Source organism: Limanda limanda, chromosome 15 (genome assembly GCF_963576545.1).
Source record: "Limanda limanda chromosome 15, fLimLim1.1, whole genome shotgun sequence".
NCBI classification, from domain to species: domain Eukaryota; kingdom Metazoa; phylum Chordata; class Actinopteri; order Pleuronectiformes; family Pleuronectidae; genus Limanda; species Limanda limanda.
The window spans coordinates 12138458-12152265 of NC_083650.1; the positions used below are offsets into that span (position 1 = coordinate 12138458).

General features: G+C 42.8%; 1 protein-coding gene across 1 annotated transcript; it reads left to right on the forward strand.

Annotated features, from left to right (window-relative positions):
* The first annotated feature begins 922 nt into the window (after nt 1–922).
* On the forward strand, nt 923–11907 carry rrp12 (ribosomal RNA processing 12 homolog). The gene is made up of 34 exons (XM_061087072.1): nt 923–1112; nt 2123–2352; nt 2573–2656; nt 2791–2867; nt 2955–3060; nt 3489–3605; nt 3689–3827; nt 3925–4052; nt 4159–4257; nt 4342–4433; nt 4534–4645; nt 5619–5719; nt 5806–5920; nt 6011–6153; nt 6235–6356; nt 7109–7173; nt 7263–7425; nt 7663–7817; nt 7936–8003; nt 8111–8204; nt 8292–8450; nt 8559–8639; nt 8792–8897; nt 8979–9086; nt 9179–9336; nt 9422–9513; nt 9798–9953; nt 10047–10210; nt 10317–10421; nt 10502–10548; nt 10653–10722; nt 11126–11193; nt 11317–11399; nt 11493–11907. Exons 1-34 carry the CDS (start codon nt 974–976, stop codon nt 11593–11595), a joined length of 3849 nt encoding a protein of 1282 aa, XP_060943055.1. The 5' UTR covers nt 923–973; the 3' UTR covers nt 11596–11907.
* Nucleotides 11908–13808: the final 1901 nt, after the last annotated feature.

Sequence of the window (13808 nt, forward strand, 5' to 3'; positions counted from 1 at the left end):
CTACAGAAAGGAACAAGTTGGAACTATGCTAATGCAATATTGGTACAGTGTGTTTCTGTGATGGTCAGAGGTTTTTTAGCTATCCCTTTTTCCCTAGTGTATAGCGTATGTAAAGATTGGCTCCTTACATCTCCACCGACTGCTTTCAGATCATCATACTACAGACATAATTTGCAGAAATGGTGTTTATCTTTAAAGGTCCAAGGTGTAAGATTCAGGTGAAAGTGATCTATTGGTGGATATTAAATATAAAATAAGTTTTCACCAATGTGTAATCACGCAAACTTTACAAATAGTTTTTTCTTTACCCTAGAATGGGCGCTTTATATTTAAATACCTTATATTTACATCGGGAGCGGGTTGTCTCTACGGAGGCTTTTTTACACAGTCCAAACTGGACAAACTACACTTTTTGAGTTTTTACAAAAACTGAAGGGAAGGGTGAAGTGGGAGGCATTCAGCTGCATCATGCAAATCCACCACTAGATTTCACAAAATTCTACAAATTGAACCTTTAAACCTCTGTCTGTTTGTTTTAAAGGAAGATAACACAAACACGACAGGACGGAAATCCAGAACAATTGTTGGTAGGATCCATCATGATTCAGGGGAGAATCCATCAATCTTTAATGCGTATCCAGGAAGATTTTTCAGTCTCTTATCGATGTGATTTCTCAGGGTATTTTTCAATGTTTCTCTTTTTTCCCAGAGAATAAAATGATGAATTAAATCAGATATTAGTGAGTGTGTGGAGTTTGGTGCAGCTCTATTTCAGGGGACTGTTGGTTTTGACTTGTAGTTTGTTTGTGTGCTGTGAACAGCGCCCTCTACCGGCAGAATAACACCATGCACATCTCAGATACACACCCCAGACACGTGAGAGCTTGAGAGGGCCCGTGACGTCACTCCTGAGCGACAGAGCCGCCTGCAGCAGCTCGGGCAGCGGAGCAGATTGTTTTCTTAAAGCCCGAAAATGGTGAAATCGGGGAAACTTCGGTCCGGAGCGGGCTCGAAACTGAAGCGGTGGAAGAAGGGACACAGCAGCGACTCCAACCCGGAGACCAGTCGCTTCCGGCAGGCTGCTAAGAGCCGCTTCTTCAGCCGACCCACCGGTGAGACTCCCCGTTACACGTGGGTCTGTGGCTAGTGGCTAAACTTAGCTACAGCTAACCATTTAACTTGTAGCAGCCCGGGGGAAGTGTGTGTGCTGAGCAGCCCAGTGTGTGTCAGTGAAACCAGTGGAACCAGTCAGGAAGTCAGTGGGAAATAACTTCAGGTCTTTCTAAATTCTTCTTCGGTCTGTTTAAACAGCCTGAATCCGACTGTTTTCATTTGATCATCACTGCAGTGTGTGTGTGTGTGTTTGGGTGTGATACACCTCAGGTTGTCCTGCTTAAAGTATCACTGATGTCCAATTTGGCAACACCCTGAATTAAACTGAAATGGAAATACAACAGTAAGTGTAACAACAAAACACTTTAATCCTTGAACCGACGATTATTTGTAACAGTGCAAAAGATTCAATACAATAAAGCAGAAAATTACCAAAAGTTAACGAAAATTAATTAGGGATTGGATTATTTAAAAGTAGTATCTGTGGTCAAAACACGTCGTGAAATATTTGGCTAAAATAATACAAATTTAACCCTGAGTTTCAATTTGTTTGTCCTTTTAATATATAGTGGAATAATAGTTTGTCCTGTCAAAGGTATAACTGGTTTTGCAGTTAAATCATTTCATGAATTGTTTTCAGGAAAACTGAACCAAGAAATAAACGAAGTGTTTCACTGGATGGGCAGTGTAGGAAATTATTATAAAATCAGATTTGGTGAAACCAAGCCGTAACCACGAAGTAAAATATTTCCCAGTTTTACATATGTTACAAATAAAAAATAAATATCAGCTCTGTTTTTAATCTTGGCATTTTAGGATACATCGATAAAAAATAAAGGTACTGTTACCATGGACTGGTCAACAGTAGTTGCTTCTCCCACGGCGGTCTCTGTTTATCTTTAAATTGATTCCAGGCCAGATTAGAATACAATTAAATCAACTAAAACATTGTAAAGGTAAATTAAAAAAGTTTAAAAAACCAAGTTGACATCCTGTTTTTCCTCCACAGAAAAGAGTGATCTAACAGTCGATGCCCTCAAGCTTCACAATGACCTGCAGACAGGTCCTCTGGAGCTCAGTGCAGGCCGCCACAAAGACCCCTTCATGGAAGAGGAGCCGGAGGAGGCGTTTTCAGAAAGAACCTCGGGCACCTTCCTCAGCGGCCTGTCGGACTGCTCCAACCTGACCTTCAGAAAGGTGCAGCGCTACTGGGAGTCCAACTCAGCAGCTCACAAAGAGGTAAGAATTACAGCAACGGTAGATCATATATTTACAGTATCCCATTAATTAATAGATTTAAGAGATATTGTGGGGTGTGTGTAATGTTTGCAGACTTTAGTTTTGATGTGTTTGTGTGTGCATCATATTTGCGGGTAGTACTGCAAAGAGAGATTTAAAGTTGATGCAAGGATACAAACCCCACTAACATGTTTTTATTAACCAATATAATCCCTCACAGATTTGTGCAGTATTGGCAGCTGTTACCGAAGTGATCCGTAGTCAAGGAGGGAAAGAGACTGAAACCGAGTACTTTGCTGCTTTGGTGAGTGCTGCCATCTTTATATTTATATTTTTATTTATTCACTAAGATATCCAACAACATGTTTTGTGCTGAAAAGTGTTAGTCAGACGAGGTGTGTTGTCTGAAAATGAAGCATGATTGTGTGTCTTTTCTAGATGACCACCCTGGAGGTTGTGGATTCGCCAGAGTCCCAGGCTGCAGTGGCGTACCTCCTCAACCTCGTCATGAAACGGTTGGTATATACTCTTCTTTATTTCTCCCAAAGCAATAACCTCCAGTGATGTCCTCAGATGTTTGACTGGTGTGTTGTGTTCCCCAGGGTTCCTACTCCGGTGCTCATCTCCAAGTTCTCGGACACCACCAAGGCTCTGATGGACGTCATGACTAAACAGGCCACGTGTGAGATGGGCTCGGCTCTCAGATGGGTCAGTAGATTTGTTTCTGCACCAGTTTCTCTCTTTTTTTGTAAAACTGTAGTAGAGGCTGCTTATATATATTTTTTATGCCTCTGCGCTGGTGACAGCCAGTGTTCACAGGGATTTTGATTTGGGGTTGTCTGTTCAGTTTTGGTCAACGATTAACATTACGATTAGATTTGGGTTGTCAAAAGGTTGAGGTCACAGTAGCCTCTCAAAACATCTTGAACATGATATCAATAGTCTACTCATGGGGAATCCAAATATTGACCAGCTCTCACTTGATCTCAGTGATAAAATAATTCGATTTCAGAGGTTAAAAGTCATAGTGACCTCACATGAGCCTTGGAAAAGCTGAATTTGGACTGGAGCTGCACTGGTTGTAGGAGGGATACACCCACATGGAGGTGATTCTAGTTATCTGTTTGTGTTTCCAGATCCTGTCATGCTTGGCCACTCTGTTACGGAAGCAGGATGCGTCTGTGTGGACTTATCCGTCCACGCTACAGGTTTACCACGGCCTGCTCAGCTTCACAGTGCACAGCAAACCTAAGGTCAGTCTCCTCCTTCTCGGAAGTAACGCGTGTTCAATTCAATATCGAATAAGATGCTAACATCGTCCACTTTTCCTCTTCAGGTGCGTAAATCCGCACAGCAGGGGGTTTGCTCCATCATCAGAGGAAGTGATTTCCTGTTCACAGAGAACGCCCCCGCCCACCACCCTGCTGCAGTGACCACCGCCAAGTTCTGCATGAAAGAGATGGAGCAGGCAGGAGGTAAAGCACCAGGATTATTGAGACAATTTACTGACATTCTTTTTGTCTGTAAACAAATGGAAGATTTTACTGTGTCTGTTTTTCTCTGACCCCTCAGGCAGCAAAGAGGACACCACCACACTTCACGTGCTGGGTCTTCTGAAGGAGCTGATGGGGACGTTTCCTCAGGGAGCCGTCAAGTCCTGTTGTGAGACGCTGCTGCGAGTGATGACTCTCGGCCATGTGGTGAGAACTCAGAAAAACACATAGTTGCAGCCAAATGCTCTTTGTTCATCTACAGTCACTCAAACGTTGTTGTTGTTTAATTTGCCTGCTGTGTTTCTGGTTGCAGCTGGTGACTGCGAGTGCCATGCAGGCTTTCCATAAGCTGTTCAGCGGGAAGCCGAACACTTTATCCCTCTCGCCGGAACTCAACGCTCAGATCATCACGGTGAGGGAGAGCAAACAACAAAGAAATGTGCCAAAGTCATCTTTAAAGAATATGGTGTGAAAACTTGTCATCTCTCATCTCCAGGCTCTGTACGACTACCTGCCCAGTGAGAACGAGCTGCAGCCTCTGCTCGCCTGGCTCGCCGTCATGGAGAAAGCACACATTCACTTGGCAAGGTAATAAACTCACAACTGCAACACTCTTATCTTTTGTAATCATGCTTTATTGTGTTTTTTTTGGTCAGACAACTTAAGTTCATTGTGTCTCTTTGTCCAGCTTGCAGAGTTCTCTGAGTTTCGGTCACCTCCCTCGCCTGTTCTCCGCGGCCATGTCCTGTTTCTTATCGCCTCACACGCAGGTGGCTGCTGCCGCCGCCAACACACTTAAGGTAAAGGAATCATCTTCCAGATAGGTTCAGACCAGGTATTATGATCCGTCCTGAGAGATCCCATCGCAATAAGACGGCTCTGAGCTCGCCTTCGTTCTGTATGGGGCCCCATGTGATCAGATCTCACTTCCCTGCTCTGTATGCAAATAAACATGTACATTATCTGTGTTTGAAGAACAGATACTGTGTTTAGCCAGTGTGGGATTAAAGATAAGTCTGATGTCAATTTGTATGTGTGTCAGTGAGATACAGACCGTGTAGTCAGGAGGTGCTGAGTGAATCAATGCACTGAAGGCAGCTCTACCACGGAATAACCCATCAAAGTATATATAAATACTAGGGCTGGGCAAGTTAACTCGTTTTAATCGAGTTAACTCAAGTGATGAGTTAACTCGATTGTTTATCCGCCAATTATTTTCTTTTTTCCTGTTCTGCAGCAGTCAGCAACAGACTTTCACAAAATAAAAGCCTGACTTTCACAATAAAACAATAAATAATCAAACCTGAGGTAATGCGAGATAAAAATAATTAATCGAGTAAACTCATCACTTGAGTTAACTCGATTAAACGAGTTAACTTGCCCAGCCCTAATAAATACCCATTGAAAACTCTATCATGTCAATGAGGACATTTTGGTGGTTGCCACAAACAAATCAACTTATAAACACAGAGGTGTTAAATACTTGATTAAAAAATGGTAGTAGGCCAGAGGACCTCAGCTGAGTAGGTGATCCCTCACATGTGGCCCAGGATCCATTTATGTTCACACAGCAAAAAGAATTTGAACCTCTGAATGATCTCAAGCCCCCCTGAGGACTCTTTTTAGTGCCGACCACTTGTGATAAGATCAATCAGGACAGATGTTAATACCAGGTCTGAATGAGGTCGTTCATGTTCATGCGTGTTTATTGAGGTTTAATTCTTTGTCGTTTATTTTTGAGTCTTCATCTTTTTTTCCCCTTATCTTTTTCAGACTCTGTTGACTGAATGTGTTGGCCCTTTCTTGGATGGAATCGGCCCCATCAGTGCCACAGCCTCTGCAGGAAATCCCTCTTATATCTGCAAAATGTTTCGGTAAATTCCTCAAGCCAGTCTCACTTTTCTTTAAAGAGGCTCCATGTTAACGCTCAAACTGATGAGTGTGTGTGTGTTTGTTCCAGTATCGTAGAGGAAGGATTGTCTTATCGCTTCCATGCCTCCTGGCCATTTGTGCTTCAGACCCTGGGCTGCTTCTATCGGGTTGCTGGGAAACAATCTCACCCAGTCATGGCCAAGGTATAGTCCCACAACGCCGCAGATCACCAAGTGGAATAAAGATGGTGGAAACCTTTTGCCTAAATCTTTGTGTTGTGTTCTGTGTTTCAGTCCCTGCAGTCCCTGGCCGACCTGCGCTCCACTCCTCAGTTCTCCTTCAGAGGAGAGTTGGACCTGGCTATAGGAGGCGCTGTGGAGAGCATGGGACCTGAAGTGGTGCTTGGTGCTGTGCCTCTCAACATCACCGGCTTCAAGTAAGAGCCCAGAGACTCAGAGTGGAGCAGCCCTCTCGTCTCGCTGTGGTTTAACTGACTCTGTTGTCTTTCTTTCACCAGCGATGACCTGGAGTTCCCACGAAGTTGGCTGGTCCCGGTCTTACGGGATCACGTGAAGAACACTCACCTTGGGTTCTTCAATTCTTACTTCCTCCCTCTGGCGTCTACACTCAAACAGAGAGGTAAAGATCATGTGTGCTCCACCTGACCATGATGTTACTGGGAAGTAGGGACAGGGGAAAAAATCGATTCAGTTACCAATCGTGATTCTTGTGAATGACGATTTTAAATCGCCATGCTGCCTCCAAAATCGATCAAGTTTTTTTTTTAAACTTATTTATTGGTTTATACGGGGGGGATATATGGAGGGAGAGAGTTGACCAGCTCTTGTTTTTGCACAAGAACCTAAACATACCCAAGCACTAGCATTGCATCGCCTACATGCAAACAACAATGAAGCATAGCCTACTTTTTGTTTATTTCAAAGTTTATATTCTAAGTAAACTTTTATTCCTTCTATTTAATTTACCTTTTATTTATTGTTTAAAAGAAGCCTAGGTGGCATACATTTCTTAATCTGTCAGTTTGTGTGCAGTTGACAGGGGCTATACAATAATAGGGCACATTTGCCCGGCAGGCATTAAGTTAATGTTAATATTTGAAATAAAACTTGTAAAGTTCTAGGTGAATTTGACTGTGTTGTATTTGAAGGTATGATTCAACTTTTTTCCATGGTCCAGTATTTAAAAAAAAAAAAAAAAAAAGAAATCGCAGGAAATCGTAATATCGAATCGCAATACTTACAGAATCGCAATACATATCGTATCGCCACCTAAGTATCGTGAAAGTATCGTATCAGGAGGTCCCTGCCGATTCCCATCCCTACTGGGAAGGTGGATTGTCTTTAACTAATGACTTTGTGTTTGTGTTGCAGCTGACGAGTTGGAGCAGGCAGGACAGAAACTAGAGGCCAGAGTTTACCAGACTTTACAGCTTCAGGTAACGGACTTAACCAGACAAGGCTCAGTATCACGAGTAAAATTATCTTATTAAGACGTACGTGTCTTACGTGCTCTTCTTAATTTCAGATCTGGACCATGCTCCCTGGCTTCTGCACGTGTCCCGTGGATCTGCTGGTGTCTTTCAAAGGCCTCGCCCGCACAATTGGTGTAGCCATTAATGAACAGCCAGACCTGAGACTCACAGTGTGCCAGGCTCTGCGCACCATCATCAACAAGAGCTGCTCCACAGGTGGGACTCGCATGTTCAGAGACAAATACAATACATTAACCCTGTGAACTGTGCTATAGAAATGGTCCACCAGGGCCTACATTGGTATTGTTGCCGAGTGTGATGTCACTTCTTTGAGTGTTCAAATCACATCTCTAAAATCTGTGGAAAAGCTAATGTAAATCAATAAACTATAATATATATACTGAAATTGTGTTACAAAGTGTTAAAACCAACATGTTTGCTTTATGTCTGCAGAAGAGGAGAAGACTGAAGTGGGCCGCTTCTCTAAGAACTTCCTGCCCATCCTCTTCAACGTGTACGGCCAGCAGCCGGCAGCCGGAGAGTCCGGCACCTACAGGATGGCCGTGCTGGACACCATCAAAGTTTACCTGACCGTCACCGAAATAGACGTCAGTCGAGCTCGATGAGCTTAATTCATTTGCACAGTGATGAAGCCATGTTTGATAAGATTATTAAACTTGCATACCGAGCCATTACTGTGATACTAATCAAAGCTATCATCCACAGATGACCTGCACTTTCCTGCAAAAAGCCACTGACAGGCTGAGCAGCACCGAGACCAACGAGTTCACACGGTACGATATGAAAACAGACTATTTAAATGTATCTTATATATTTTTTAAATATGGTAGATGTCAATATAGTTTCTCTTTATATTTTTTGCTCTTTTTCTACTCTTCAGGCTGTCCATGATGGATCTTATAGTTGCCATGGCTCCTTTTGTAGATGAGGTCACGATGACTAAAACCTTTGATCTGATTCGGCCATATCTGGAGGTAATGGAACACAGTGTTCTCAGTTCGAACCTAATTAACCCGAAGTATATTCCGTGTTAACCTTGTGTCTGTTGCGTTTGTGTGCAGACCAAAGACCAGGGCATGCAGAAGAAGGCGTACCGAGTGCTAGAGGAGATTTGCGGTGGAGAGCGAGACGAGTGCAGGTCGTTTGTTTTGGCAAATTTGGAAACTCTCAAAGTCGTCCTGCTCGAGACTCTGAAGAACGCCTCGTCGCCAGCAAAGAGGGTGAGACCAGTGCGCCGAGAGAAATCAAATAAATAAGAAATCGCATTTGACTGTCTTGATTTACAGAGCTGTCTGATTTTAATCTCTATATTTTTTGCTTGTTCTCAGCCGAGACTCAAGTGTCTGGGCCACATCGTGAAGAGGCTCAGCGAAGAGCACACAGACTTCATCGCCCAACTGCTGCCAGAGGTACACACACACACACACACACACACACACACACACACACACACACACACACACACACACACACACCCCCCCTCATGGACACAATCAAGTGGTGGCAAACGCACAGGGAATTTTGATGTGTATCGTTTTCATGAGGATGTTTTCTCCGGCAGGTGATTATATGTACGAAGGAAGTTTCTGTTGGAGCTCGTAAGAACGCCTTCAACCTGCTGGTGGAAATTGGAAATGCTTTTGTCCGCTTCTGTGGTAACACAAAAGGTAACATGCTTGTTCTCCTCTATGTGTGTGTGTGTGGAGACAATTGGACTCTTAGGTTTTAACCATCTGTCTCTGATCCAGATGCCATGGAGCAGTATCTGGTATTGGTGTACGCAGGATTCTCAGGCTCCGTCACCATGATCACCTGCACAGTGTTGGCACTCACTCGATTAGTGTTCCAGTATAAAGGTAAACCTGATGACTTTAAGCTGTTTGCTGTTGCGGTTTTAAACGCCTGTATTTGCGTATGGAACTCAGTATGGCCCCTTCTCTTTCCCCAGACTCCATTGAGGTGTCAGTCATGGAGCAGCTGCTGCAAAACATTTGTCTGCTGCTCTCGTCTCGCACGAGAGAGATCGTCAAAGCAGCCTTAGGCTTCATCAAGGTCATCCTCTTCATCATGGACCCTAAGACGCTGGCTTCACACGCCACTGCCATGGTGTGAATTGAACATTGTCAATACTGGAGTTAAGCGTAAAGACATTTGTGCACTGATTTAACGGAGGTTTCACTCTTGTGTTCAGATGGAGGGCATCGGCAAAATTCATGACGACGTGAGGAGACACTTCAGAACAAAACTGAAGAACATCTTCACCAAGTTCATCAGGAAGTTTGGGTAACTGTTTGAAATACGTTTAAAAATACATGAGACACGAGAATGAGCTCAGGGGAAAGTGAGCATCAGTGTTTTATACTTGCTGGTGAGGTCACATTATCCCACACTAAATTAGAGCTGAGTCAGATTCACCTCGAGACGTCCTCCAGGCCTGATCTTCAGAAGTGAAGGATAGTGTAGTTATTCAAAATAAAATATAGGATCTACAAATATCTATTACATTGTTCATAACATGTCTGTGTGATGTGTTTGTGTATGTGTCTGATCATCTGGTGTGTTTATAGTTTTGAGATGGTGAAGAGCATGCTGCCTGCAGAACACCACAAGGTGCTGATAAACATCCGCAAGGCAGATTCTCGCACCAAGAGACGGAAACAAGCCAGTGAGGCGCAGGACGACTCCGAGAGCGAAGAGGAGGGACCAACAACAAGGAGCGAAAGGTTAGACCACTGCTCCACATACATGGGGCTCTGCCATCCCTTTTACATTCATCCTTTTTCTCTTTTGTAACCTTGTATCCTGTTCTTTTGAAGTATTGAGGACATCCTCGCAATGTCGGATAGCGATTTGTCAGAGGACGAAGGAAAGGCTAAGAAGAAACCAGGCAAACGGCAGAAAGGACGGGCCTGGCTCAAAGAAGGAGAGGAAGATGAACCTCTCAACTTCCTGGACCCGAAGGTTTCCCAGCGAGTGTTAGGTAACAGACTACAGCCCCTCCTTACTTTCGTTTCTCTAATCGCTTCCAGCTTGTGTGGCGATTTCCCAAGAAAACCGAGATGAAACGTGTTTGTGTTTTTTCTCAGCCACCAACCCAGCGCGGAAAAAGAGCGCCAAGGTCGACCATGGCTTTAAAGTGACTTCAGATGGACGGCTGGTCATTAAAGAGGATGAAGAGGAAGATGATAAAGGTGAGAAGAAGAAAGTACTGTCGTGTGTGTTTCTTTATGTCTGAAGAGGATGTGACACTGACTCGTTCCTGTTTCCACAGATGAGGGAGAGATGAAAGATATTCTGGAAGAGGCTGGAGTCAAGAGTGTGAGTTCTCCACACACGTGATACAGGAGTTGTATAATTTTGCTGCTACACATATTGCGGCTCTTTATTTATTATCTTATTATTTATTTTTGTATCACCTTCAGAAAAAGTTACAGAAAAGGAAGATTCAAGATGACGATGACATGGACATCGAACCCCAGATGAAATATAAAGGTATGATCATTATGAGACAGTATACTTTATGTAGAGCAGTACGAAACCCCTGTGGTCAGAAATAGGTTATAGATCAGGACTTTCTTTATTATTTAAATTGTTCTTGATTATTTAACCTTTATAAGTTAGGCTGCATAAGTTTCTTTTTATTTATAGTTATTTATAACACAGTTAATGGTTATTTGCTTTCTTTGTGATGAGGATTTGAAGACGACATCTTTTGAATCATAAAAATTCAATTAACATTTTAAAACAACAAACACATATTGGCCAATAGATTTTTTACACTCAGTATTTGAGTCATCCCCTAAAAGTTCATGTCGCTCAGACTCTACTGAGGATATGTTGGACCGTGGAGATTTGTGATTTCAGACTAAGCAACACTGTATTTTTCCCCACTCAGCGGGAGGTTCAGGTATCCACAGACCCCTTGGAGGCAGACCAGACTTTGGAGATGATTACAAATCAAAGGTGAGTCTGTCAACGTTTATGTACACACACACAAACACACACACTCATTATTAACACAATGCAGCAGTTGTTGGTTGAAACCAAGAAGTCTGAGCTTCTGTTCTTTCCTCTTTCATCTCACAGAAAGGAAAAGGAGACGTGAAGAAAGAAGGAAAACATGATCCTTATGCTTACATCCCTCTGAAGAAAGCTCAGCTCAATCGCAGGTACGAGCAACAAGTCTCTGTATATCTCCATAACGGATGTTATTTTAAAATGTTGGGCACTTACACACCTCTTTTATCGTTGTTTGCCCACAGGAAGCGAGCCAAAATACAGGGCCAGTTCAAGGGCATGGTCAAAGGAGCCCAAAAGGGGGCACTGTCTGGAAAGAAAATGCAGAAGAAAAAGAGGAAAGCCTGAGGGGCACATCTTATATAAATCCAATGGACTCTAAATGTGTTTGTGTGTTTGCTTGTTCATACACTCATACTGAAATGTGAACATACACCTCAGACGTGTGTGTGTCTGTGTGTTTCTGTCATGGAAAGTGAAACCAGTTTGTTTTTAAACTGTTGACGTCCTGCAGTGAGTAAGTAAACAAACAAACAAATATCATGTTGAATGTGCTGTCCCTGACTCGATTGATATTGACTGATCAAACGGAAAATCATTTGATTGTCAAATAAACCCCTCAGACAAATGAACCTATTAAATACTGTTTGTGAAAAGTAACATGTCCCTCTTGTTGTTGTGTTATTTGGTCTCTTGGGGGCGCTGTAGACTTCTGAATTATTAACAGTAAATAGCAGCAATTATTAATGCTTAAATTAGTTACTTTTTTTACTGAATTAAAGCGGTTTTCAAGCTGAAGTGCTACAAAGAACTCCTGTTCCTCATTTCAGCACCACACATACCTCCTTATGCAGTTATTTAATGTGCCTTTAGTCAGGGCCGGCCCTGGCAATGTTGGCGCCCTAGGTGAGATTTCAAATTGGTGCCCCCCAACATACACACGCAAACTGTCATGCATCCACAATAACTTTTGGACTGTATACAGATGCACACACAGGCAGACAATATTGTAAGCTATAAAAATATATAACAAAAAATAAAAAGAGTCTGAAATCAGCTGTACTGATAGCATATCATGTCATGTCGACAAAAATAAACTATGTCCACAATCGGAGTGATTCTCACCTCTATATTGTTCTTTCTTCTCCTCTACTTTGCGGTGCTTTCTAAATTGTGCACCTGATAATTTAATCTTTTTTTGATTCATCTTTGACTCTAACCGCAGTCTGTCACCGCAGCGTGTCTGTTCACACAGGGAGCCCATCCAGGAGGATGTTTTAGATGCCGGCTTGGCTGTCCACGGAGCCATGGATGGTGACATCAGCAAATGTCCCTACTATTAGAGTAGCAGAGGAACCCAGCAGGCGGTTTGGTCTAGTGGGTAGAGTGGTCGTCGTACAACAATCTTTCTTATCTTCGTGCAGGCAATATAATGAACTCTTAAAATTGGCAGGATTTCAATCACCTATTAATTGCAAAATATATTACATTATGTACATTTAAATTAATTAAATAAAAAAAAAAAAAAAAAACCTGTGCAATGGGCTTCTGCGCAGGATGCGAACATGGGCGAGGAAATGAGGTGGACCGCTTTTCGCGGCGCTTCTACCTCTGGTGCGTCCCGGGGTTGGAAGATGATGGTGTGACGTTAGTAAATATTGTTTTACATTGCATGTGTCACGTCATGATAATTCAGTCTCTTGTGCTGCCCTCTCGGCATTATTCACCCTAGGCAACCGCCTATGTCGCCTGTACCAGGAGCCACCGCTGCCTTCAGTTCTTCTCCTTTCAGGCATTGAGAGAGAAGCTATATATATGTTTGTGGTGCAGGCTGATGTAAAAGCCTTGTGTGATTCATGTCCTCGGAGAGATTCCAGCAAAATGAGTCATGAAGTGGCAAACTGACCATGATCCTTTGTGTCTGAGCCTCACCGTGTGTCAGTGTTTCTCAGGGGGGCAGATGATGTAGATGCTGATTCAGGACATTGTCAGACCTCACGTCATCGGCAGTGCAGTAATTTACTTTGTGTATGGACATACTTTGAATAACAACCTTAACACCCTTTAGCTTTTTCACACTTAATTGTATTAGGATTTTAATTTGAGTGTATAAAATTTACTTATGTTTACTGCACACAGCCCATAATGAAAGAAATGTGTTTTGAATCTGTTCCAAGGCCACTGAGTCTGCACTGGTGGTTTAAATGAAAACGCGTCAAAAAGATTTACATCAGAGCGACGTGTTCCAGAAATATGACTTTGAGGGGACCACTGATCATCTTAGAATCCGGTCATTAACTTTGTAGAGCGGCTATATTAATGCCAGGGATAGAGTATTAGAGCCCTGACAGCAACGGAACTGTAATTAGTTTAATTAAAGAACATTTCCGAATGTTCCTGCAGTAAATTCAATGGACTAATAAACATGTCATTAGTTCACGCAGAGTCAGGCCCCATCTCCTCAGAGCTACGTCAGCTCAAATGTGTTGGTAAGCTGATTCATAATGACGATGCAAAAATAAAGTCACGTTGCAAATATAAACTTTTAACACTTTAAATCA